We start from the raw sequence: 26,699 nt of genomic DNA, 5'->3' as shown, positions 1-26,699 counted from the left end.
AAAAAAAATGTCATAAATTAATTGACCAAAGTTAGCTGCTTTAGTAAATTATATCCGTGCAAGATGAACAAAGATTTGATGCATTTCTTTGTAAGTGTTAATAGATGAGCTAACTGAATCGAAAGCTCATTCGTATACTAATGGGTCACACCATGTACACATATTTTAACTACTCATAGTGACAAAGCATGAAGTAATATATCTTCTAGTCGAGGTAATACAAAAGTTATGAACAAATGACAAATGCTGGGACTGACAAGTGCATGTCGGAACACGCCCATGGTTACCTGACCCAACCCATAATTATAATATTTGAATTGATTTTGTTAGGTAAGTACTCCAAACCAACAAATATATATATAAACGATACAGCCACACGGCAAAGTCCAAACCCATAAGCTCAGCGTTGAAACAAGGCTTATCTCAGCCAAAAATTTGATTGATGCACAAATTATGCCAATAGTTGGGACCAAGAGAATTATTTATCTTCCGATTGATATAATTAGAAGCAAGACGGTGGGGACCAAATGAAACTTTGTACAATTTATACGTCCGCGATGATGTAATTAGCTACTTCCAATGTTGGAGTCGCCGTCGTTTGAGGGATTTTGTATAATTTATTTTGCGCCTTAATCTCATCATATACGTTAACTAAAACTTACAGATTATGCCATTATGGTCCCCCAAATAAAAATTTTTTGCCAATCATAAATTTAAAAAATTTGGGACCAGCTTCATTTTCAAAGTGATGAAAGCTTAGCTACAAAACTTGATGAAATTAAAAATTATATATTTGGCGATCAGAGGAGCTTAATCTCAATTATGAATTAAGGACATTTTCATGCCAAAATCCCTTTCATAGCAATCAATTATTTGTAATTTTAAAATTATTTTAAACACTTTTATTTTAATGAAATTTTTGTATTATTAAAATACCCATAATTTAATTTATTATGATGGACAAATTTATGTACCAATTCAAAACACATTAATACACATGACCTGATGATAAAAATTGAAATGCGCGCCGTTGTTTTTTGTAATTCATTGGGCATGCGCTGATTCATCTTTTAGGTTTATCAAATCGCCAAGCTTTTTCATTATTTTATTTTCATCTTGTTACCCAAATGATAACCATGAGATAAACATTTTATTGTTCCCGCATTATCTTATAGCGAAGGTGTTGAGGCCTAGTTAGGAATTACGATGAAAAAATAAATAAGTTGCTTCTGTTGTGTAAATAAAATAATTTTTTGAAATAATTTTTGTTGTAAGTTTGAAAAGTATAATACATATGTTTGGTAAATCTTATTAAAAAAATATTATTTTTATAATATAATTATCAAAATAGATATAAGTTTAAATTACTTTTTATTTTGTTAGAGTATGTTTAATAAATTATTTAGACATATTGTTTTTTTAAATATGTGAAATTATATCATGTGAAAAAACTCAATTAAATAAACTATAGTAAACCTCGTAATTTGTTACATAAAATGTGATAAAAATTCATACTAATTAATACACAATCTACATAAAATAAAAAATAATATCCATTACATTCACATTAAACCTGTTGTAATAATATTCCTCTAATTTTTCATTTCTTAAAATTCAGAGCAAATAGTATTGCGTGATACTCTTCTTAAGAGTTGTTGTCTCTTTCTATTCGTTCGTCAAATATTGAACTAGGATCATTTTTAATGTTGTCAAAACGAAGATCACATTGTGCATGCCTGCTTATATAATTGTACAATGACATAATTGTTATTGCGGTAACTTGATTGTGGTGGTAAGATAACATCTAATGATTTATATATTAGGGTTATGGAAAACTAAGACATAATTGTCTTTTTGTTAAAATATAAAGGTTATAATACGAATTTTAAAAATGTGTAGTTATTTATTTAATAAGTTGTTTATAAAAGCAACCCCTATATGATTTTGAAAACTGTTATCAAAATAAAGAAAATTATGAAATAATGAGTTTTTACAAAATTTACTAAATATTATTTTTATGAAAAATTCTGAAATAAACAACTTATTAAGTTTCACTTAATTTCAAACAGGTCCTTAGTATTCCTAGAATATTGCTTCTTATCAATTCATTATTTGCCACCAAACATACATGTAATAATGAGTTAATAGAAAAAGAGCAGTGTATGCTTCATGATTATAGTGTCAAAAGATAATGCTTAATTTTAAAATCTCCTAATTAGTAAATCCTGATTATATTAAAGTGCAAGATGAGTTTACAATGTTATAAATAAACTTTTATGATGCCATAAAACCGTCCCGACTTTTAGTGAAGTCCGGAATTCCCTAAATGAAACCCGACTCGTACTTAATTTACTTTGAGAAATTTGGGAACTTTTAACAGACATTTTTAAAGGCAATATACATAAAACCAAAACCCGAATCGTATCCAAGATTTGCTAAATTGTCCAATAAAATTGATATCAGATTCTTTAGCGAAAACAGACACAGGAAAAATGGTACTAGGATTTTGTCACGTAGCAAGGCAGAACCCACTATAAAATCAATGCACAATTCCAACAATTAAATCAACATAACGTAAACAAAAGTAAAAATTCTTGATCACGTTATGTATTTTGGTATCGTGGCAATAATTACAGCCGTTTTGCTATGGGCCATGGTGACCAAGCGTCGCCACCGTCACAAAGAGGAGCTAGAACGACAGCGGCTACCACCGGGACCAAGATGGTGGCCAGTGGTTGGTAACATTTTCCAACTGGGTTGGATGCCCATGCCTCCCCACGCATCATTTGCGATATTGGCTCACAAGCATGGCCCCTTAATGACTTTGTGGCTAGGCTCGATGTGCACTGTCGTGGTCTCTTCTAATGAAGTGGCTCGAGACATGTTCAAGAACCATGACGTGGTGCTTGCTGGAAGAAAAATATATGAGGCCATGAAAGGCGATTATGGCACTGAAGGATCAATTATAACATCTCAATACGGTGCGCATTGGCGTATGCTGAGACGTCTGTGCACCACTGAGTTCTTTGTCACTAGCCGTCTCGATGCTACCCGAGGTGTACGTAGTAAGTGCATAGATCGAATGGTACAGTTTGTAGAAGAAGCCGAGGCATGTGCCCCCATTGACGTGGGAAGATTCATATTCTTGATGGCTTTTAATCTGATTGGCAATCTTATGTTCTCTAAAGATTTGCTAGGTCCGGAATCGGAGAGAGGGGCCAAGTTTTCCTACCACGCGGGGAAGGTCATGGAGCTGGCTGGCAAGCCAAACGTGGCTGATTTTTTGCCAATTTTAAGATGGCTTGATCCCCAAGGTATAAGGAAGAAAACACAGTTCCATGTTGAAAGGGCCTTTGAAATCGCTGGCGGATTCATCAAAGAAAGAATGGAGGATAATGAAGAGAAGAAAAAGGACTTCTTGGATGTGCTTTTGGCTTTTCACGGTGACGGTGTCGATGAGCCTGCTAAATTTTCTTCTCGAACAATCAACGTTATTGTATTTGTGAGTTACTGACTCTAAATTCCTTGACCAAAAAAAGACACATTTATATAATGATGTATGATTTGCGAGTTACTAACTCTAAATTCCTTAACCAAAAAAAAAAAAAAAAACATTTATATGATGATGTATGAAATGCGATGTAGTTCAAGTTCATGAATATGTTTTGCTTTGTATCACATTTTTAGTTTTACCCCATGTTAAATATGGTTTCGAGGGTCTCGGTGAAATCTACAAAACTCGTGATTTTTTACCTTTTTTAACTAATAATATATTTAGTTGCCGGATTTCGGCTAAATTCACTGTTTAGCTTCAAATCTACATTTTTATTTTTCGGTCTTGAACAATGGTACTAGAATTGAATTTATCTAATACTCGTAACTGTTTATTTAATTATATAAGTTTTTTTTTCAAATTGTTTAGTCTAATTTGGTTGCATTTTGAGTATAATTTTTAGAATTTATATAAGTTATTTTACCTTTACTAGTAAAAAATTAAATTTTGCGCTTTTAAATTTTAAGAATAAAGGTTATACATTTCTTTTTTTTAAAAAAAAGAAGAAGTTAATTTGTCTAAAATATACTTAATTTATTTCAAAATCTTAATTTATTTATTTCATAACATAATTTTAAAAGTGTTCTCTATTAAATTAATTTTACAAACTTTGATAAAAACTTTCATTAACAACCAAACAACTCAAATATTTTTTATAAAAACTTTAAAAGTAAAAGTTCTAGTTAAATGAACAGAAAGAATTTTATGAACTTTGAAATGTTACTTTAATGATTTGAATTTTTTTTTAAATTACATAATTCATAAAAGATAAAATGATTAGTCACGATTTTTTCTTTTTTTTAAAAAAAAAATCATTTTTCTTTTGTCTTATTGTCAAATTTAAGTGTCATTTATTTTGTTTATTCTAATAAAGCAACTTTCTTGAAACTTTAGATTTTCAATTAGCTCCATTCAAAATCTTCGATCGCTTTGTAAATACATGCGAATTAATACTTAATGATTTTGGTTCGTCAGGAAATGTTCACTGCAGGGACTGATACAACAACCAGCACGTTAGAGTGGGCAATGGCTGAGCTTCTCCACGACCCAGAAACACTAAAGAAAGTCCAAGATGAACTCAGAAGCGTAGTCAGCCCTAACAAGAAGCTTGAAGAGGAAGACATTGAACAACTCCCATATCTTAAGGCAGTCATCAAAGAAACACTAAGGCTCCACCCGCCTTTGCCTTTTTTAGTCCCACACATGGCCATGGACTCATGCAACATGCAGGGCTACTACATACCTAAAGAAACACAAATTCTAGTGAACGTTTGGGCAATTGGGCGTGACCCAAAAACTTGGAAAGACCCTTTGTTATTTAAGCCAGAGAGATTTCTGGAACCAACAAATTATAACATGATGGTGGAATACAAGGGACATCATTTTGAGTTTATACCATTTGGGTCCGGGCGGCGAATGTGCCCGGCCATGCCTCTTGCTTCTCGCGTGCTTCCATTAGCGCTAGGGTCGCTTTTGCACTCGTTTGACTGGGTCTTGGCAGACGGGCTAAAACCGGAGGAGATGGACATGACTGAGCGAATGGGCATAACGCTTAGGAAATCTGTTCCTCTTAAAGCCATTCCGATACCTTACAGGGGGTACTAGGCTCAAGTTTCTGTATATAAATTAATTAAAGCATGTATAAATTGTTGTGTTTGAAAAGGGAGTGGAAGAAAAATGTTTGGCCTCTGCAGTTTAAATTGGCTGTCATTGGAAATCTGAGTATTGGAAACATTTTCATTCTCATTGTCAAATTTGAACTGCTCTCCTATGGGATATTCACCTAGTAATGGTGTTTAATTAATTGGTCAAGATTTATTAGTTAATTTACTTTTGTCTTTATTCTTAACAGAAGATATAATTTTGAGCTCCTCTTTTTTTGACAACCGAGGGGCTCTACAGAGAGTTAGTAAGTAACCCCATTCAAGTCATTAGTAATAAAATTAACTATCTCCAGAGGGGGATTAGAGAAAAGATGCAATCCAAAAGGCAGCTCTAAGGCATAATTTGGTAGGAAATCCGCTGCGAAGTTTGCCTTACGATAAACATGGTTGATGGTTATAGTCCAATCTCGCTTAATGAGGTTCTTAATGGAACGGATTAGCGGGGTATACTCATTGGTGCAAACTGTCGGGCGTTTACCATTCGAACAACACAGCAGCTATCCACCTCCACATGGAAATAACAGACACCATGTTGCCAAGCTAAACTTAAATCTTGGTAAAGGCCCCAAAGCTCTGCTACAGTAACCGAACAAAAACTGGATGCTCCCGTTTCCTTACTTGCTCCGTCCGTGTTTAGCTTACAGCAGGGCCAGATGGGTTGCGTCCAGGGGATCCATCTCTCAATTTTTCTAGTCCCCACAACCAAAGACGAGTTGTTAAGACTCTGAATTTCCTCAGCTCTGACTTTTATATCTTGTAATAGCCTAACACTATCCACAGTCCGCTGATTAAAAAGAAACTGATTCCTCTGATAATATTTTTTGCCCATGAGATGAGGAGAGAATTTAGATATTTGCTATCCGCAGGTGGTGGTTGAGGAAAAGTGAAGTAACGTAGGAGTAATTTTTTAGGATTAAGTTGGAGTTTCTAAAAATATTTTATTTGGTACTGTTATAACATTGTGATTTTTTTAGACAAAAACATTGTGAATTTTTTTAAATGAAAAATAATTGTGAATTTTTTTAAATGAAAAATAATGTTTGTTATTCGAACTTGCAATTACCTCTAGCCGTGTGTTTTAAAGTTGTAATCGGTCTACTACTATCCAAACAAATGACATACGTTTTTTTTTTTCTTTCATATCATTCTATGATGGCGTACGTGATTTTAAAAAATCAACAATAATATATAATTAAATATAAATGAATTAATATCACCTAAATGGTACTTGTTTCGACATTTATTGCACATGTGATAGTTGTTTCAACAATACTCACGTAAGTGACCTTATGTTCAATTTGAGACTAAAATTAACAGATTTGAGTACTGAAAATATAAATTGATGAATTTTCCCCATTAGTTGACTTATAATTTTTATAGAGAAATACAAGAAATTATTTTTCCGATTAATTTAAGAAGAAGAAAAAGAAAAGTTGGTGCAATTTTGAGATTCTTCATCTCAAGATATTTATGAGATTTGTCAGGAATTTGGTTTGATTTAATTTGTGGAGTCCAATCTTGTCATACATGCGCAAGTCAATATTCAAACAGTGGGGATTTGGATGTTTTATTTTGCAGTTTGCACACTTCGGAGGTGAAGAACATAGAAACAACCAATATTTAAACAAGTTTAAGTGGGTCCTGATTTTGAAGAACACTGAATCCACCGTTACAATGAATTCATGAAAGGATAATTATCTATTAATCATTTATTTTTTCGTATTTTTTAAAAAATACATAATTTTTTTTCCTAAACTCTACCCGAAATTATATTTTCTTACCCCCATCCACCTCCATTTATACGTGGTCAAGAGAATTAACCGAATATTTAATAAATGACCTTTTTACCCTTGAATATAAAATTACAGTTTTATATGCTATCACTTTCCAAATTGCAATATTAAAATTACCCTCAATGTGCTGCCTTGATCATTTCTCCATTTCTCCCTTTCCTTCTCCTACCACGCCATCAAGAATCACATCTACAGCCTGAACCACTCACTGACTGCGCCCCCCACGTGCTTAAAATCACAATCATGTGGCAAGAGTCACGAGCCAACGCCCTCTCCCTTCTTTGCCGAAAATTTCTCCATTTCTTGCCCTCCTATCTCCTCTCTCTCGTCGTCGCAATAACCACCGTTAACTCCGCTTACTCTACTGTTAACAATAGACGCTTCACTCTCCAAACCGCCATTGCCTCCGTTAAGCTGACGTGGAAGCATATGTTAGTCACCACAATTTGCATCTACGCCGTCCTATTGTTGTACTTTCAGCTATTTTTTGTGATGCTATTCTCTAGTTTCTGTTTGTGGCTCCTAAATGCGAAGAAGAAGAATTGATGACCAAGTTAAGCTGACAAGTGACTAGAGTTTTAAGGCCACGTTGGTAATTTAAATTGCCACGTGTCAGCGTGTGAGAGGATAGAGATATGATAATCCAACTTGGGTTGGGTGTAAACGGCATCGTTTTTATTTTGCCTTTTTCCCCTCGATCAAAGGTTGTAAACGATTTGCTGCACACGTGAAATCATAATTTTACCCCTATGATGTCGGTAAAGTTATAATATTGTCAGACGGAAGTGGACGGGTGCAAGAAAATGTGTATTTAAAAAAAAAACACAAAAAACAGGTGATCGGTGGATAATTACTCTTCATAAAATAAGATGGACCATTTGGATGTTTCAATCTCATATAACATAATACCTAAATCAAATCTCATTTAAGAATGAAAAACAAATTGATAATAAAAAAAATCCAACCATAAAATTAGTTAACTGATTGTGCACAAGTAACTCCAATGATCCAGGGTAGCGTCACTCTAGATTGCAGCGACAAAGATGCTGAAGCCGCTGCTGTGGCACCGTGACAAATTAGAGAAGAGAAAATGCTCAGAAGTTTAGAGGGGTGCCAATAGATAGCTCATAGCTACTAGTATTCTCGAACCAAGGCGAAGTGGAGAAGACAAATCACCCGGAAAAAAAAAATAAAAAGAGGAAAAAAGTGAAAATATTTTTTAATAATTTATAAAAAAAATTATTTTTAATTTTATCATTGTTAATCAAACTTGATGAAATGTCACTTATGAGATAAATTTTAAAATAAGTGTTACTCATGTGACATTAATTCAATATAAATATGTAAATGAAAAATGAGACACTTCAACTTAACGTAAAACTTGTAAATCAATATTAATTGTAAAATAAAATGTAAATTTTGAAAATTAAATATGAAACTTATAAATAAAAAATAAAATAAGTAAATTAATATAAATTGATAAGTTAATGTATCACTAGTCAACAAAGCAAAAACTTACAAATATAACACAAAAATTAGTAAATCAATAATAATTGTAAAATAAAATATAAATTTTGAAAATAAAATTTAAAACTTATAAATAAAAGAAAAACAACTAATTTAATATAAAACTGATAAATTTATATAAATTTTAATCATTGCATTATAATTTTTTTTTAATTTTTACTTTATTTTGAAAATAGATATTGGTGTTAGGAACACAAGCACCCTGTCATTCAATTACATATTTCAAAACTAAAAATAAAAATCCATAAGAATAATAAAAGAGTGTCAACAGCACCGCATTACATACCATACAAAAATCAAAATAATGTTCTCCGCAACACGCTGCTGTTGATAGGATTCTTAAGTCGTGAATCGTGATATATCCCCTCAAACGTGGGCTTTGAGCCCACATTCTCAAGGTGAAATATGTGTCTCCTTATTGCCATTTTCTTGAGTAGAGCTATTGGCACGCCTACATTATTTTTACAAAACCCCACTTTAAATAAAATTATAATTAAGGACAATTAAAAATTAAACACATATAGATTTTTTTCCAGCAAATTACTTAATTCATAATCAATCATTTTTTTAAAAAAAATCTATATATTCCTTCCTATCTAGCTAAAATAAATTGTACGAATTTAGAATAATCTATTGTTCTCTTTTAATTTCTTATTGATTAAATATTTTTATACTTAAAATTGCTTTGAAATTATAATTTGAAATATATGTTATTTCAGCCAATGATTAACACTAAAAAACTTATCACTCATATAACTTTTTAATTTGTGTGTAGAATAATAATAAAATTGAAAATAATTAAAAAAAATAGCACAATAATACTTTGAGTTTTAACAATAAAACAAATCAAATGAAAATTGAGAATTTAGAAAAATGTATCTAAAAAATGGGCATTTTCAAAAATAAAATAAATATAACTAAAAATGGGGTTTTATGAGGAGATCATAGGGTGCGAATAGTGCGAATAGTCCAACTCCATTTTCTTTTGCTTTTACAGATTAATTTTCTTGCCATTGGGCTTGTGGGCTGGTAGCTTAAAGAATGTTGAAGGCGTCATTTCAACTAAGGCGTCATTTCAACTAAGTAGTAACATGGGAGTCTCTTTTCCTTTCCAAAAGAAAAAAAAAATGAAAATAAGTAGAATTTTCTCTAATATTATTAGTAGGAGTAATTTTTTAAGATAGCCTCAATAGACTTCTACGATGTATTTAAAAATGTATGCATTTAAAGTCTCAGTAGACTTCAAATTGTAATCATAAGTTCTTTTTCATTTCATTCTTAAAGTTGAGGACTCAAATCTCTTATGTATGTGAAAATATCTTTCTCCCCTTCTTTGAAAGCCAATTTTTCAAATGGGACTTCAACTTGGTGGAAGTGGAAGATAATATTTCTTGTTGAACTTGTCAATAGCATTGAGCGGCACTTAAAGTTCCATCACTGCTGAATTTGTTCCAAATATGCTTAGGTCTAACTCCATTATATATCATGTGCATATATATCTCTTCTGCACGTATTTTTCTCATTAATTTGCTCGTATTCATATCTCTTTCAAAGCATTTGCATGGAGCAGGGAAGTAATCTAACGGTCACAGAGCATCAAAAATCAATTTCAAAGCTAGCTTTCTAGTATCCTTTCGATGTAGATTGAATGCTTGTTGCGTAATTGCTCGACTCGGCGTGAGAAAAAGTGAAGCGTGTGTATTAGTATCATATTATGCATTTCGATATATTTAGTAAACTTCAAAATCATTTTATATACACACACACACACACTCAGTTATATATTGCTTGCTATTGCATTCGGCAGCAGATTCGCAAACCATAGAGAAAAATCAGCGTCAGATTCTTTTCGTTTGCTTCTTAATTTGAAGAGTATCTCTAATCATAATGGTGACACCAACGATGCTTATTAAACTTTTTCTAAAGGACTAAGTGCACTTGAAATCATATTCGTTAAGTTAAAATATGAGTCCTTATCCTTGACCTTCAAAATTTTAATTTATAGGTTTTGATTAATTGATCAGCTTAATAATCATAATAACAAAAGAGTATGCGGTAAAATTGTCGCCTTGTATATCGATTGTTGCTGACTTAGATTTCAGAGACGATCAATTAATCAAAACTCATATATGATAGCCACGTATATATATATATATATATATATATTATTTTCTACAGCTGCTGCAGTGGCAAACTCACAAGACCTCATCCATGCATTGCTTATCAAATTTATTTAATTGAGACGGAGCATCTTAATTTGCTAAGTTGTGATATTCTGCCCATACTACCGAACAAATTACGTGCTTGTACATATATATATACATAACATCGGTCGTTCTATGGCAATTCACGAAAAGCTAAGATTAAGAGAGAATTCTGATCAAATGGATTGGCTTGGCCTTCTGGTTTGCATTATCATCTTCTCAGCATCAGGAGCAGTACTACTACTCCTCCGAATAAAATCGAGCCGGCCCAAGCAGCACCCCCCGGGGCCACCGGGATGGCCAATAATTGGCAACATGTTCGATCTGGGCACAGTGCCGCATCGAACCCTAACCGAGCTCAGACAGAAGTATGGCGACGTTATATGGCTGAAATTCGGGGCCATAAACACCATGGCGATTCTCTCCGCCAAAGCAGCTACAGACTTTTTCAAGAACCATGACTCCACATTCGCCGAACGCAAAGTCACCGAAACCATGCGCGTCCACGGTTACGATAAGAGCTCACTAGCACTGGCCCCATACGGTGCGTTCTGGCGCGTGCTAAGACGCCTTGTCACTGTGGAAATGCTGGTAACCAAGCGTATAAATGAGACCGCATCTGTCCGTAGGAAATGCGTAAACGACATGTTGTTATGGATCGAGCAAGAGGCGAGTGGGGTTCACGTGGCACGTTTGGTGTTCCTGTCTACGTTTAACTTGTTAGGAAACCTTATGCTGTCACGTGATTTATTGGATCGGGAGTCAAATGATGGTGCAGAGTTTTTCCAAGCAATGATGGGGCTAATGGAATGGTCGGGGCATGCAAATTTGGCGGATTTTTTCCCGATTCTGCGGAGGCTGGATCCTCAGGGATTGAGGAGAAAAATGGAGAGGGATGTTGGTAAAGCATTGGAGATTGCGTCTAAGTTTGTTAAGGAAAGATTGGAGCAAAAAGATAAGAATGTTACGGGTACTAGTGATGAAAAGAGGAAAGATTTCTTGGATGTGATGCTTGATTTTGAAGGTAATGGCAAGGATGAGCCGGCAAAAGTTTCCGAGAAGGATCTCAACATCTTTATTCTGGTAAGTGCAAATATATATACATATGTCCATTGACATCATTTTAGTCCATTTTTGTTATTATACATCCGAAATTTCTATATGTATATATTGATAAGCCATGCATGTGTGTGCCACTAACATTGGGGTAAAAGAATATTTTCTGGATTCCTTTTGCAAAGAGACTCCAACTTATTCGCCCCAAAACTCTGCTGGCGATAATCTAGCTGAATAGATCGATGTTAAGTTGTTTGAATTCATCAAATTTTTTACATTATGCCTGACCATGTATTTTAAATCTTCTTTATCTTATATATATATATATAAAAGGCAAAGTAGCCATGCAATATTTCAATGGATATACAGAGTAAGATTGTGATATATTCAGATAACTTTGGGCAAGTACGTTCGATATATTCAATGTTTAAGGCTAATTGCGATTGTGTTCGCTAGGAAATATTTTTGGCCGGTTCAGAAACAACAAGTAGCACAATCGAATGGGCACTGACCGAGCTCCTAAGCAACCCCGAGTCACTAAACAAGGCCAAAGCTGAACTTGGTCAAGCAGTTGGAGCGGACAGAACATTTGAAGAGGATGATATTGACAATCTTCCATACTTAAAAGCTGTGATTAAAGAAACTCTCCGATTACATCCTCCGATTCCACTCTTGGTTCCGCGGCGAGCAATGGAGGACACCAACTTCCAGGGCTATCACATACCCAAAGATACCCAAGTTTTGGTAAACGCATGGGCAATTGGAAGAGATCCTGAAGTATGGGATGAGCCTTGGTCTTTTAAGCCCGAGAGATTTTTAGGCTCAACAGTTGATTACAAGGGGCAAAATTATGAGTTGATTCCATTCGGAGCTGGGAGAAGAATGTGTGCTGGTGTACCATTGGCTCACAGAATGTTACATCTCATATTGGGCTCATTGCTTCACCAATTTGACTGGGAACTTGATTGTAAGGAGAAAATTGATATGAATGATAGGATGGGTATTACTGTGCGAAAGGCCGAGCCATTAATTGCAGTACCTAAAAGGTGTAAATGAAAACTCAAAGTAAAGGGGCGCAAGAAGCGCGAGAACTGCTAATCAAATCCAAGATCATTGAGTTTAATTACTTCATTGTTCTAGCTTGGGAATGAATCTTCTACTGGTGGTATTTCTTGTTTAATAACTATAGTAATACAATAATAGATTGTAGCTACCAGCTAGTATAAATAATACGTGTCTGTGTAGTATTTGTGAGAGCGAATTTTTTATTTGATTGATTTTTGTGGAATAAACTCTTTAGTTTTTTTTTAATGTAAATAAACTATTTTTTGAGTTTTATTACTTCTTAATATTCCTTAAATCAATAACATAAAACATATAAAATGAATCACCAAAAAATCAATTTATTTATATTATTCTTTTATGCATTTTCGAAATTCATGGAGTATTAAACATATAAGCATTCAACAAAAAAATATGAGAAAACGCTGACAAAATGAATTATAGCACTGTGTAGTGTTAGAGAAAAGAAAAGAAAAGAAAACAATCAATTAATATTATAACGCCACATGACTTTATGATTTATTTTACCTGCATTTTGTCGTTTTTTTTTTTTTTTTGGCCTCTTTAACATTTTTCTAAAAATATCCCATACTTATCCATCATATCTGTGCAATATCAATCTTGTTATCTGACTAGCTCGTTCCTTTTAGAGTCGCCCTGACACAAGATCATTAAACCTTGCATTAGAAAATTCTCAAATTGATAATCTAGTAGTATATTACTGCTAATAATATCTCTACTTTTTCGTTTGTTTTGAAGAGAATATATATATTCCATGAACATCCTGCAAGAACCTAAGAGGTATTTGCTTTGCTAAGCATTTTACTAACTTTGCCGGTTTGATAAAGAAATTTTTCAAAAGAGTGGTGCTATTAACAGCTTCTATGCAATTCCATAATTAAAATATTTTTTTTTCCTAAAACACCCCTTAAAAATATTAAAATATCACAGTACCAACAACATCCAGCTTTTTTTTTTTTTTTCCTTTAACGGAAATGACTGAACCCCCTTTTGAGCTAGTTGCATCGGTTATTAATTATATGCCGACAACAGCATATTCTCCAGCAAAAGAAATGACTGCATGTTAGCTTTAATTAGGAATTTACTAATTAAAGATAATTAATAACAATAATACAACACTTATTTATATTGTATATTAAAATATATCTACTTCACTAATACTTGAGGAATGTATCTACTTCTCCCAGCCCACTTGATTATGGGAGGAGAGTAGTGGTCTCTGTTATTGCACACCGCATCCAAATTAATAAAACAAATAGCCTAACACAGTTGCATGAAGTCATATGTTGTTAGATAGTGCGACTCATGCATGAATGGAATTATAAGTGGACTAATTAGATAGTGCCACGTGATAGTCTTGAACAAAATAGTAATTAAAATGCTATAATTACATCAGGATTGAGTCGGAGCAGCTCTTAGAAATTTTCCTTTAGGCTTAGTAATTAAGTTCTAGGAAATTAAGTGTTTATAAAATTTAAAAAGATAAATAATTTTCATAGTTGTTCTTAACAAAGTTTTGTATAATCTCAATAAAATAAAATAAAAAAATCGTATCAGTCCATAATATAGTAACATGCAGGATCATTACTGTTCTGACTTCTTAACAATAAGCCTAAGAGGAAATTTTCACTTCCTTAACAATATTGCGTTATTGAAAAATGTCACCTCTTTCAGTGCCGTGTGGGCCACTGATTGAACACGACCCAACCATTAATGTTGCGGATTACAGCACGAGTATGTATGTCATGTCCAAATCTTTGGGAATGCGAAGACTCTGTAACTGGATATGTTCTAATAATTCATTATTTGGTTTCCGAAAAAGAAAACAATAATAAAATTCCTTATTTCTATTTTAACATTTTTATTATTTATTTTTCTGCTGAGTCGCATTGATATTTTCATATAGCAGAAACTACATACCCATATGGTCTCATGACTAAGGGTGGTAAAACGAATAAATGAATTGAATCGTAAATGATTGGCCAAATTCAATGGATTCAATTTCATTTTGTTTAATAAGCGAATCGTAATCTTTATCTTCGAATTCAATTCAATTATTAAATGAATAATCGTCGAATTCATTTAATTTGTTTATGTAAAATTATAGTTTATAATTACAAAACTATCCACCAAACTTTTAAATTTATGCATAAAAATTTAATGATAAATAAGTAATTTTATCAAATGGATAATAAATGAATAGATTCATGTTCGATTAGTTTATAAGCTGTTTATTAAATAAATAAATGAATCAATGATCTCAAATCTAAATCTAATTTGTTTATTTAGCGAATCAAATCGAATTTCATCTATTTATTAAACTAATCAATTTTTTTTTTTAAATCCAAAACTATTTTATTTGCCTCTAATTGAATCTTGACTCATATTACTTCCCTTACTCGTAACTTATGCTTTGTGAGAATCATATAATTAGGCAAGGACAAAGATGTTAACACAATGACGTGAAGGACTGCCGACGGTTCGAATTTTTGGGCTCCCACGAGTCAATTCCCCATCAAAATTTCATTATCAGATGCGAAACAAAGTAGCTGAAATTGGCCAAAAAATTATGTGGTTGTGAACAAATATGTTCACAAATCACAAATATCTTATCTTTTTTTCTTTGTTCGATAAATGGGGCTCTAAACAGAGCCAAAGAACAAATATCTTATCTTTTTTCACAGTAGCTTAATGGATTTTTTTTTTAAAAAAAATAATAATAACTGTCAGCTTAATTAATTATATATATGCGTGCGGTTGGTTCATTAAAAGTCGGAGCAAAATCACAAGCACTAAACTAGTAACACGCGAAGTGAGAAATGGCAAACACGTTGAGTGTGCTTGTGTGGTCGACCCTTTTTCTGTTTGCAGCTTTGATCCTTCTGTTAAATATTCTAAAGGAGAAAGAGTCGAGAAACTGTAAACTGCGGCCTCCGGGGCCTCCGGCCTGGCCAATCTTCGGCAACTTTTTCGATCTCGGAAACATGCCACACCAAAGCCTTTACAAGCTCAGAGCAAAGTATGGTCCCGTACTTTGGTTAAAGCTAGGTTCAGTAAACACCGTAGTGATACAATCAGCTAAGGCTGCGAATGAAATGTTCAAGAATCAAGACCATATATTTTGCGACCGCAAGGTTCCAGATGCACTGATAGCCCGTAACTATTACCAAGGATCACTTGCCTTCGGCAGGTATGGCGTGTACTGGCGCATCCTTCGACGTCTCTGCGCATCGGAGCTCTCGGTCAACAGGAGAATCAACGAGACAGCTCCTATCCGTAGAAAGTGTATTGATAAGACGATACAATGCATTGAGAATGATGTAGCAGAAGCGCAGGCTCGAGGAGAATCGGGACAAGTAGATTTGTCTCACTACCTATTTCTCATGGCATTCAGCCTTATTGGCAACCTTACTCTGTCGAGGGAATTGCTGAACTTGCAGTCCAAACAAGAGCTGGAATTCTTTGCTGCCATGGTCAAGTGCATGGAATGGGTTGGAAAGCCAAATATGTCTGACTATTTCCCATTCTTGAGAAGCCTGGATCCTCAAGGTATCAGGAGAAACATGATGAAGGACATGGGATGCGTTCTCCAGATAATATCTGGGTATGTGAAGGAAAGGCTCGACGAGCAGAAGTTACTGAATGATGAGAAAAAAGACTTCCTTGATGGATTGATACAGTATGAAGGGGATGGAAAAGAAGGGCCTGATAGACTCTCAGATCAGAATATCAACATAATCGTAACGGTGATTAAGCTTCTACATTCATAATAAGCAAGCAATTAGTTCTTTTTTATAAACAAGAGATTAGACAACATCTTGTCTAATTATAATATTAACTCCATTAAATGTAATGTGCAGGAAATGTTCTTGGCTGGATCGGAAACTACAAGCAGTACCATGGAATGGGCTGTGGCTGAGCTACTGCGCAACCCTGAGGCTATGAGAAAGACTAAGGACGAGCTTGACCGTGTCGTTGGACGAAACAGAAAGGTTGAAGAGAAAGACATTGTTGAACTGCCATATTTCAAGGCCGTGTTGAAGGAAACACTGAGGTTACACCCTCCAGGCCCATTGCTGCTTCCAAGAAATGCAATGAAAGACACTGAATTCATGGGATACCAAATACCTAAAGATACTCAAGTTTTTGTGAATGTATGGACAATAGGAAGAGATCCAGACTGTTGGGAAAATCCTTTGTCTTTCAAGCCTGAGAGGTTTCTAGGTTCAAATGTTGACTTCAAGGGACAGCACTTTGAGTTGATTCCATTCGGTTCTGGGAGAAGAATTTGCGTAGGAATCTCGTTAGCTGACCGGCTACTTCACCTTGGTCTTGCCTCTTTGCTTCACCATTTCGACTGGGAGTTAGGCCAGGATGCCACTCCAGAGAGCTTAGACATGAATGAGAGGTTTGGTATAGCAGTAAGGAAGCTCGTACCTTTGAGAGTTATACCGAAGAAACGAATCATGTGAGAGATAAGCGCATCGTCAAAGTTGCAAGTCATTAAGCACACCAGAATAAATGGCTGCATCGCCCCCCTTATAACTGTATAAGTGGTTTCCGACGTTCCTGATGCTACTTTGTATGCTGGCTATTCTTGATGGAAACTCAACCCTTCCATTTTGATGGTATTGACACCAACAAAAGAAGACTGCCTCAACATAATTTACTATTTATTTATTTATTATTATTATTGTTGTTGTTGGTTTCAAATTAGTCGAAAGGTAGTGCCCATCTTATTTGGTGGAGTCATGGGTAGAATCACTGAGCATGATGCAAGAACAGACTTAATGGTTGCAATTTCTTACATTTGTGGTCCTAAGCTAAGTCTTATTTAATGGTGCTGTGTATAGTTTTTGAATTGGGGAATGGTTACGATCTCATTGCTTGATAGTGTTTACGTACTAAAAATATGAAAGTATGAGAATGGATTTTGGGTGGCTTCACAAATGTCAGAGTAAGGAATGAAAATTTCAATCCAGAAGTGGGAATGACAATGAATTGACGCAATCACTCTTAAATAAAATTTTTTTAAAAAAAATTCACCCCCTTTAAATAATAATAATAATTGTCATATTTTTTTATAGTATAGTAATAATGGTAATAATGATGATTATTATTTTATTATTACTGTAATATTAATAATGGTAATAGTATCTATAGTAGAAGTATTTACTCTTTATTTTGTTTGCGAACAAATACATAATCATAACTAAAGGCATTTTAATAACTTGCAACAATTTATTCTAATTACAAAATAAAGTAAACACATCGATAAGAATACATCTCATTCTTATTCTAATTCCAATTCCAGTTGGGGGTGACAACTTGGGTCGGGATTTGTTTATTCAATTCAATTTTATTTAAGTTAAACATGTTTGAGTTTGAAAAGATTGATTTGTTTAATAAATTGATGAATTTGATTCTCATTAAATAAACGAATCGAATCTAGGTTTAAGGTCAATGGTTTGTTTTTTCATTTAGATTTTGTTTGTATTTTCTAAGATGATAGTTTTATGGTTTTTTTTTTCTATTTTATTTTGCTTATTTTTGTTTATTAATTATAATTTTTTAAACAAATTGTATGCAAATCTAGATTCAATTGATTTGTTATTAATTCTGCATAAACGAATAAAATGAATTGTAATGAATCTAAACTCGATTTGATTCATTTAAATTTGTTTAGTAAACAAATTAAATAAATTAAATAGAAATTCGTTTAATAAACAAATCAAATCCAAATCATGAGATTACGAATCATTTAACAAACTAATCAAATTCAAATCCATCAAATTTTTGTTTACAATTTGATTCAAATTTGATTGGGTTATATGTTTTGTCACCCCTAATTCTTTTCCGCTCCTATCTAATTCTTGCTCATCCCAATTTTGGGGATGTAAATGCACCAACGTCTTAATGTTGGACCCTTGGCCATGTTATTCACCAAAAAAATGTCTTGAGTATTATTTAGCAACTTCTGATTATGTCGGACACTCGGATGTGTTAGACCCTCGAAATACTTACAACATATTTTGAGAGACTTGAGTTTCCTTGAATTAACGTGTTTATTGTCAATTCTTTCTATTCTGCGACAGTTTGTGTTTGTAATATTGCCAAACACGGATAGTATCACTCTGAAATGATATCATTTCTTTTATTATCTAGTTAAGCATTGAACAGAGATGACCTTCTTGCACATCCTCCTGAACGAGTTGTTGCGTATATTTCCTAATTGAATATGGATTTGGTATGAAGCATAGAAAAATACTTATGAATATGAATAGTAACAAGACACCCAAGTTTATAGAATCAGAATAGGCGAAACCACTCAAAAATAAATGAAACATGACAGAATTTACAAGGAAGTGGCAACTGGGAGCCAAAATTAACCACTATATAAACAATAAAAGAATATATGAACATCAAGGAAACAACTGACCAATCCTTACTCGGAAGAAACAGATAAAAAGAGTTGGTTAAATGCTCAATGCAGACCTCAACAAAGAGGGGAATGCCTTGTGTGTTCTGAAACCTTGACAATTAGCAACACGGAAGTGTTGTTTATCATTGTACCTATGACCCAAATGTAATTCATAAGCACACAATAGCACGATCTTTGCTAGCAGACAACTTTAGAACAGCCGTTTCAGTGACTTCTCTACCAACCCTGCAGACATAGTTCAGTCCCACAAGTAGCTCTGTAATTGCAGCTTCAGTTTTTGCTCGATTTGCATAGTGGAGTGTCTGCACCAAAAGCACATTTGTCCTGGAAACCACATCCTCCTTCTCAAAATTACGCTCAGACTGCCACCTTATCATGTTATGAGCTAGTGGAGACAGCCACCCTAATATCTGTGTCAGGGCCAGGTTCCACCGTTCTGCAAGAGAAACATCATAGGCAGATGAAACCAAAGTTTTAGCATATGCCTTAAGCCTGCCCCTAAGAGCAGTTTTTATATTCATTGGTAACATATTGTAAAGAACATCTCTTTCATCAGGGCCAATCATGTGAGGAGATGAAGCTAGTCTCTCAATCAATACAACAATATTTGCGTAGTGGAGGGCTAAAGCAGCTTCACCAAGAGTAGATGGAGGGGCATTCAACAACCCGAGCTTGAAACTGAATGTAAAAAGTTTGGAATAGAGTTTATTGTTGCTAGAAAGGGATCCCACATGTGTCCTTTCCATCTTCTCAATTGTTTTCATATAAAAATCACCATATCTCATAGAAGCACTCCCAGCGGGCTTGCAGCTATCAACTACAAGAGAATCACTCACACCTGTTATACATCCTCCAAATGATCCAACATGACCCAACCGTTTGGATTTAGAATGGAAAAGCTTTCCATCTCCAGAATCAGACTGATGGAGAGATCGCCGCTGCTTGCTATTTATCACACCCTTGTCAGAAGAAAATTCTGAAGATATTATAGGAGCAGAAAAGGAATGGCTGCGAGAAAGAAACTTGGTCTTGCTATGTCCACAATCACTGTTTCCTTCTATAAATACAATTTGATTATTCCCAAAAGCATGTCTCGTCCTTTCAAGTATTGTGAAAAGTGATCTTACCAAGAGCCTTACAACATAATCATAACTTCGAACCCATGGAGACATTTCACGTAAATTTCTTACTTCCTGACGTTGACATGCTACTTTCTGCTGATACTCAAGCAATTTCACCCTATCTGCCTTATTGGCCTGCATTCTTCGAAGAGTTTGCTCAAGCTCTGCCAACACTTCAAGCTCTTGACACAGTTGCATCATAACTGCAGCAAATTTCTCCATTTTCTTTACTTTCCTTTCCATCTTCTTCAATCGGTATGCCCATCCAAACCATTCAAAATGATTTATAAGTGGGTCATTAATGAAATCCTCAAAACAATGATATACAGGATCTGTGCACCTCTTGCCAAGCCTAGCCACAGACTTTGCTACATTTCCAAAATTCTCAATTATCTCATTGACTGCAAGATCCATAAGGTACTCAGCATTGTCGGACACAAGTTTTTGAATCCCAACCGAGTTCACAATCTGTTCCCTCAGCCCGTTCACCTCATTTTCTCTCAAAGAATGCCACATGTTAACCACCTTCAACATCAAGCTTGCCACTTCGAATGCCAAAATTCCAATGCCTCCCTTGCCAGTCTCAGATGTGTTCTTCCATGAAATCCATCGCAAACTACCAAACCACGTTTCTGTCACCATCTTGCCACTCATTAAATTACATAAACAAACAATATTATCATAACCAACAACCTCAAGCAATCTCACAATCCCTGTAAGAAAACATGTCAACGTAAGAAAGATCACTCAGCTGCCAACATATATATTTCCCGCAATGCCATAATCATATCAAAATACTTTCTGACTAAATCCTAAACATTCGGACACGAAATCAGAACTTATCGAATTACAATTGCTTGGATTAGTTGAACAATATACCACAAGTACAAACACAAATACAAAAACAATCAGCCAAAAACCAAATTAAAAAAAAAAAAAAAAAACAAAGACTTGCGTGCAAGCTCAATCACATAAGAAATTCATCATATAGAACAATTTTATTCATTTTTATCCCTAATTTCTGAACAACTAAGGCGTGTCGTAGCGAGAGAGCTAGAAATCGGAAAAACCAAGTGCTCACAAGCGAATTTGAGAGCAAATTCAACAAAAATTCTCAAAAGTGATAAATTTGCAGAGAATAATTTACCAGAAGTCAAGTCAACCACCAATCAACATAATATTAAGAAGTAAAATTTAAAGAGGCATTAAAATGAAATCAAGAGCTTAATGGTACGTAAACGAGGGTACCTTAGCTTAGGCTGAGGGAGCAGGCGAAATGAGTGGGTAGGAGTAAAGGGACGATCCCAGCGTCATATAGCCGCGAGCAATCGAAACTGAGAACTGACGGAGTAAAAAATACAAGGAAATTCGACCAGTAAAAGACAGACTTTAATACTTAATTATAGCGCGTAAATTCGGTCAAATCGAGGTTTTGAAAAATTGAAATTAATAATTAGCAGAGTAGAGTGGTTTATTCTTCTCTTATGCTGGTGGATATCAAGGTGATTAAGTAAATCAAAGAGTAACTAGTGATACGATTCCGTTTTGAGGAGGAAAAAGATATGCGCTTTGGGAAGTTCACTCGACGAGGGAGGAGGATGTTGGCGCGTGGGGAATTCTGTGGAGGGCATTTGCAGTAATGCAGATATCATTTTCCTGCTAATAATGCCATTTTAACGAAAGGAGATGGGTAAATTTGGACAAAGACAACCGTTTTGCATTTCCAATTTTCAACCCCCGACTTTCAGAACAAGTTGATAGCGGGGTTTTGAGTTTTCCATTGGCTGCAGCCTGCATGTCTCTATCTGTTCATCAAATGTTATTAGGCTTCTTAATTAAACATGTCAGCAGAGCATCAATGATTGAGGGTTAAAAAATTATTGTTAATTGTTGAAAGATTTCATTATTGTTATTATCATTGTTATTCTATTATTTTAACCGATTATTTTATTATCGCTTTTCTTTGTTAAGGAATTCTAATCCCACTCAAGATTTTAAAAAGTAAAAAATATCAAATAAATAATAAATAGAAAATAGACGTAGAATAAAAACAATTGCATAATATAAGAATTTACCTAGAAATCTTTTATGCCGGATAACAATCATGGTGTCGTGAAAAATTTACTATGTGAAAAATTATTTCAATCATTCTAATATATTTTATCACACCCAAAATCCCCCAATAATATCTAATTTCTCAATAAATCTACCATAGCTCTCATACTATAAACTATCTACTTACAGAAAAACTAATTGTAATATTATACAAACAAGTAAAAACTCAATCTCCTCATAAATAGTGATTATTTATTGTATGAGAAGTATTCATTTCTTATATTGTATTCTCTTTAAACAAATTGAGTCTCAAAATAGATATTAATTACTCCATAAATATGAAATCCTTGTAAAGAAGAAAATATCTTTAAAAATCCTTATTAAAAAATGAAACATGTTTCCTAACATTCTTTTTTATGATTTTGTTTGTTTCCTCAATCATTTGACTTAACTACTATGTATATTTTTATATTGTATCATCTGTGCTTTAATATGATTTTTTTTATAAAAAAAAAATTATCATTGGAAAATTTCCTAGAGAGGTCCTTTACATCTTCATAGATGGATAACTCCATATAAATTAAAAATTTATTGATTTTTCTTATGCATTATGGATGTATAAGATTAACCCGTATGTTTTTCTTGTTTACAAGATAGTTCAAGTGGCATGGGCCTTGCAAGTAATATAGCGCTACCCTTCCAGTGAGTGGACTCCTGAGCCCAATCATCAAACCCAATATCTGATCAGAGTAATAAACAGTTAGACTGGATCATGGCTGACTGAAATGTACAACAATAATGCTAAGCCTCTTTCATATTGCGATGTTATAATTTTTATGTCATAATAATTATTAAAGAAAAATATTGTAAATATGTATTAAAATAGTATGGAGTAAATATGATTTTTAAATAATAATTTTGATAAAAATAGTAAAACCTTTATTGATTTTTCATAATACAGAATTATAAGATATGACCAATTTAGTTTTTAAACTACAGTATTGAGTATATACAAACACTTTAGTGTTGTGAGTTTTCAACTACAATTGTCTAACCATAAATACCATATGAGTCTTAAAAATCTCGACAATAAAATTCTAATTTGTATTGTATTATATATTACTCATTTATTATATAATAAATTTTATGACTAGGACAATTATTATTTTATTATCCAACACATGAAGAATCCATCAATTGGGATATAAAATATCCTAATTGTATTGGGCTACGTAAAAAGAAATAAAAAATAAAATAATCTAGAAAAAGGAAATTGCGAGATTACTTAGCCGAAAAGGATGAAAATTCCAGCTAACTAATTAATTAGCGAACGTATATAATAAACCCACATGGAGATGGAGGGAAGTGGCTTTTTGTTCTATGGAATTCACTTTAATTATAGCTCTACAGCTTTTTATTTTCATGCTTATTTTTTTCAATTTGTTTTATAAAATTAATTATATCCATCTATAGTGGTCCCCCTGTATAGTAGAATGGTCCCAAGACACCCAACGGATTTGATTCCAAAATCTGCATATAAATCTCTTTCCAATGACAATTATAACATATCTACTTTCTTTCCCCCTTTTTTTCCCCCCATAATCCTTGGATATTAAGATCAATTACAATTCTAAATTTTATAACGATGAATACCGTGAATACCCAGAAACTTCCTTTGGTAATTTCATTTTCAAAAAGCATTTTGAAATTCAAAATAAAAATCAAATGCAATAAGAGTGTGTTTACTTATTAAAGTGAGAGTGGAGAGTCTAAAATCCTCTCACTCTAATATTTACATGTTTATTTAAAAATGGGAGTGAGAATCTCTCCCACATGCTTTTAGAGTGAGGAGTAAGATTTTCACTCCTATATGAGAAGGTGGGAGTCTCATCTTACTCATTTGATTTCTAAAAATGTCTTAGAATGAATCTAAAAATTACAGATAAATGTTATCAATAATTTTAGTTTAAATAATTATAAAAAAATTTTAATTTACGTCATTAAAAAATGTTAATAGTAATTGTACAAATATATTTTCTTATTTGTTTTCTAATTAAAAGCTACATACGCTTTACATAAGGGTGAAATTATAATTTAAGATAATTCTCTCTTGATTTAAGATAAAATAAACATATGATTGGAATTTTGACCGACAATCCTCACTTTCATTATAATCTAAGTAAACATTTTATTTCTACTTATACTACGTACTCTCAATTTCAGAATCCTCATTCTTTACGATTCATGCTTCAATTCAAAAAGTAAACACTACATAAATTACCATTTTTAGAGTTTCTCTTTGGATTGTATTTTCTATATCGAAAGCAATTAATTTTTATTTTTCTCATGAGAAATGATATCCTCTAATTTACTGGAACACTTAAAAAGTAAAAACCTTGAATATTTGACGTATAAGCTATCCCATCTATCAATGCATATATATTATATATATTGGAAAACCAAATTTCTATTTTAATAGCGGCAGCCCACAATGTACTGTCACAAAAATTAAAAATTTCATTAGCCAATTGTTACCTTGAAACTCCTTAAACCCACATGCTCCTCACTAGGGAATCTCCCCTTTTTTTCTGAATTTTAATGACTTTTTCTCTTATTTATTTATTTAATTAGATTACCGTAATTAAGTATCAAAGTGAAAAAAGTGGAGGGAAAATCACAAGAAAAGAAAACGTAAATGATGGTGGGGAGATCTTCAAAATCTTGTTTTTTTTTCTGTCTAATGGATATTAATTGAATAGATTTTCTCCTGAGGTAGTGTATGATTAAATTTTAGGGCCGGTAGATGAATTTGGTGGGACATTCTGTTTTCTATCTAAATTATGCCATAATTACAGTTTAACCAGACTAGAATATTTATAGATATATATACCCTTTAAATTTTCAACGATATGCAAATACTCACCAACCCTACCAACTCAAATAAACAATACCCTCTGAAATTTAAAAAAAAAATCTGTTGGTGTTTTATTTTAAAAAATGAAATAGAATTACGGGATCAGTGATAACCCGTTGGCTGTCCCCAAGTTTCTACATATTCTTATGTAAGAACTAGTTTCTCATTTTTGGTATCTAATAGGTCCTTAATCTTTGATAGATATTGTAGTACCTTTTGTATTGTTTTTTGTTATTATTATTATTATTATTATTTGAACATTACATAATAAATTTTATCGTCGGGATGTATCTTCATGCAGTTCATATAAAATCTAACTTTATCTACAAAATGATACTTATCAGCAAATTAGGATTTTTTTTTTTTTAATTTCCTGACTAATGTAATAGAAAATATCTAAAATTTCAGTTTGATCAAGTTTACAGTCTTTCTATTTGATTGTTGGTCAGCGGCGGTTGAACATTCAACATGAATAACAGGACCAGTCTCCGTGGCAGTCATCGAAATCTAGGCGCCTGTAGTTTGGGAACCTTTAAAGAAGATGACAGAAACCAAACGCTGTCGTATCATTTTACGATCACCTATGTATAATCATAGATACGCCATTGATTCAATGACTCAGAGCGGATTGCCATGTCATTCCGTGGGCCATAATATCTTAGTTCTTACCGTCGGATGATGATAGAATTTTAAACGAACGGTCAAAAGATTAGAAAAGTAGAGTGTGAACATGAAGTCGTTAGCTTTTTGTTTTGTTTGGATTGGGGAAAAGATTGCGTGTTCGGACAGGGCCGTCAACGGTCTTACCGACAGCTTTTACTCACTGTTGCTTTTTGCAGAGTTAAAATTGGATTTTTCTACATCTTTCTTAATTTTGTATATTCACTTCCCCCCCACCTCCCCCCCAAAAAAAGTATATTCATATGATAAATCCTTTAAATGCCCATGTGATTCGGGCACCCATTTATTTCGTTTGGATTTTTTTGAATTCATTTCATTTTAGTTTTGAAGAAAAGGAAAACTAAATGAGCAATTTTAAAAAGTGTTTTAAGCATTTTCAGTACTTTTAAAGAAATACTCTTCTAATAAATCATTTCTTTTACGGGACATAATATAACAAAACACTTTATTTAAAATACAATGATATAAATTTTAAAAATAATCACATCTAATGCTTGTTTAAGTGGTATAAAAATATTGAGCTCAAATTTTGCTCACATTAATATTCGAGAGATTTTTTTTTATGTATATAGTCTTTTTTTTTAAATTGATACACCCACATAATTT

At 33.3% G+C, this 26,699-nt stretch overlaps 4 protein-coding genes across 4 annotated transcripts; 3 read left to right on the top strand and 1 right to left on the bottom strand.

The window, feature by feature from the left end:
* The first annotated feature begins 2,592 nt into the window (after positions 1-2,592).
* On the top strand, positions 2,593-5,248 carry LOC102617785 (iridoid oxidase-like). The gene is made up of 2 exons (XM_006482302.3): positions 2,593-3,502; positions 4,529-5,248. The coding sequence occupies exons 1-2, from the start codon at positions 2,606-2,608 to the stop codon at positions 5,156-5,158; spliced, it is 1,527 nt and encodes a 508-aa protein (XP_006482365.1). The 5' UTR covers positions 2,593-2,605; the 3' UTR covers positions 5,159-5,248.
* Positions 5,249-10,764: 5,516 nt separating this feature from the next.
* Positions 10,765-13,074, top strand: LOC102617505 (cytochrome P450 76A1-like). The gene is made up of 2 exons (XM_006482301.4): positions 10,765-11,824; positions 12,254-13,074. The coding sequence occupies exons 1-2, from the start codon at positions 10,877-10,879 to the stop codon at positions 12,851-12,853; spliced, it is 1,548 nt and encodes a 515-aa protein (XP_006482364.2). The 5' UTR covers positions 10,765-10,876; the 3' UTR covers positions 12,854-13,074.
* Positions 13,075-15,636: 2,562 nt separating this feature from the next.
* Positions 15,637-17,771, top strand: LOC102617975 (iridoid oxidase-like). The gene is made up of 2 exons (XM_006481850.3): positions 15,637-16,626; positions 16,741-17,771. Exons 1-2 carry the CDS (start codon positions 15,700-15,702, stop codon positions 17,350-17,352), a joined length of 1,539 nt encoding a protein of 512 aa, XP_006481913.1. The 5' UTR covers positions 15,637-15,699; the 3' UTR covers positions 17,353-17,771.
* A 1,352-nt stretch (positions 17,772-19,123) lies between these two features.
* On the bottom strand, positions 19,124-22,207 carry LOC102617502 (protein PSK SIMULATOR 1-like). Its single transcript, XM_006481848.4, has 2 exons — positions 21,692-22,207; positions 19,124-21,156 (listed from the first exon to the last, which is right to left on the bottom strand). Exon 2 carries the CDS (start codon positions 21,095-21,097, stop codon positions 19,472-19,474), a length of 1,626 nt encoding a protein of 541 aa, XP_006481911.1. The 5' UTR covers positions 21,098-21,156; positions 21,692-22,207; the 3' UTR covers positions 19,124-19,471.
* Positions 22,208-26,699: the final 4,492 nt, after the last annotated feature.

Source organism: Citrus sinensis, chromosome 6 (assembly GCF_022201045.2).
Source record: "Citrus sinensis cultivar Valencia sweet orange chromosome 6, DVS_A1.0, whole genome shotgun sequence".
Classification (NCBI taxonomy): Eukaryota; Viridiplantae; Streptophyta; class Magnoliopsida; order Sapindales; family Rutaceae; genus Citrus; species Citrus sinensis.
Note: the sequence above shows the minus strand (reverse complement) of the source record. Positions and strands in the feature narration are given on the sequence as shown.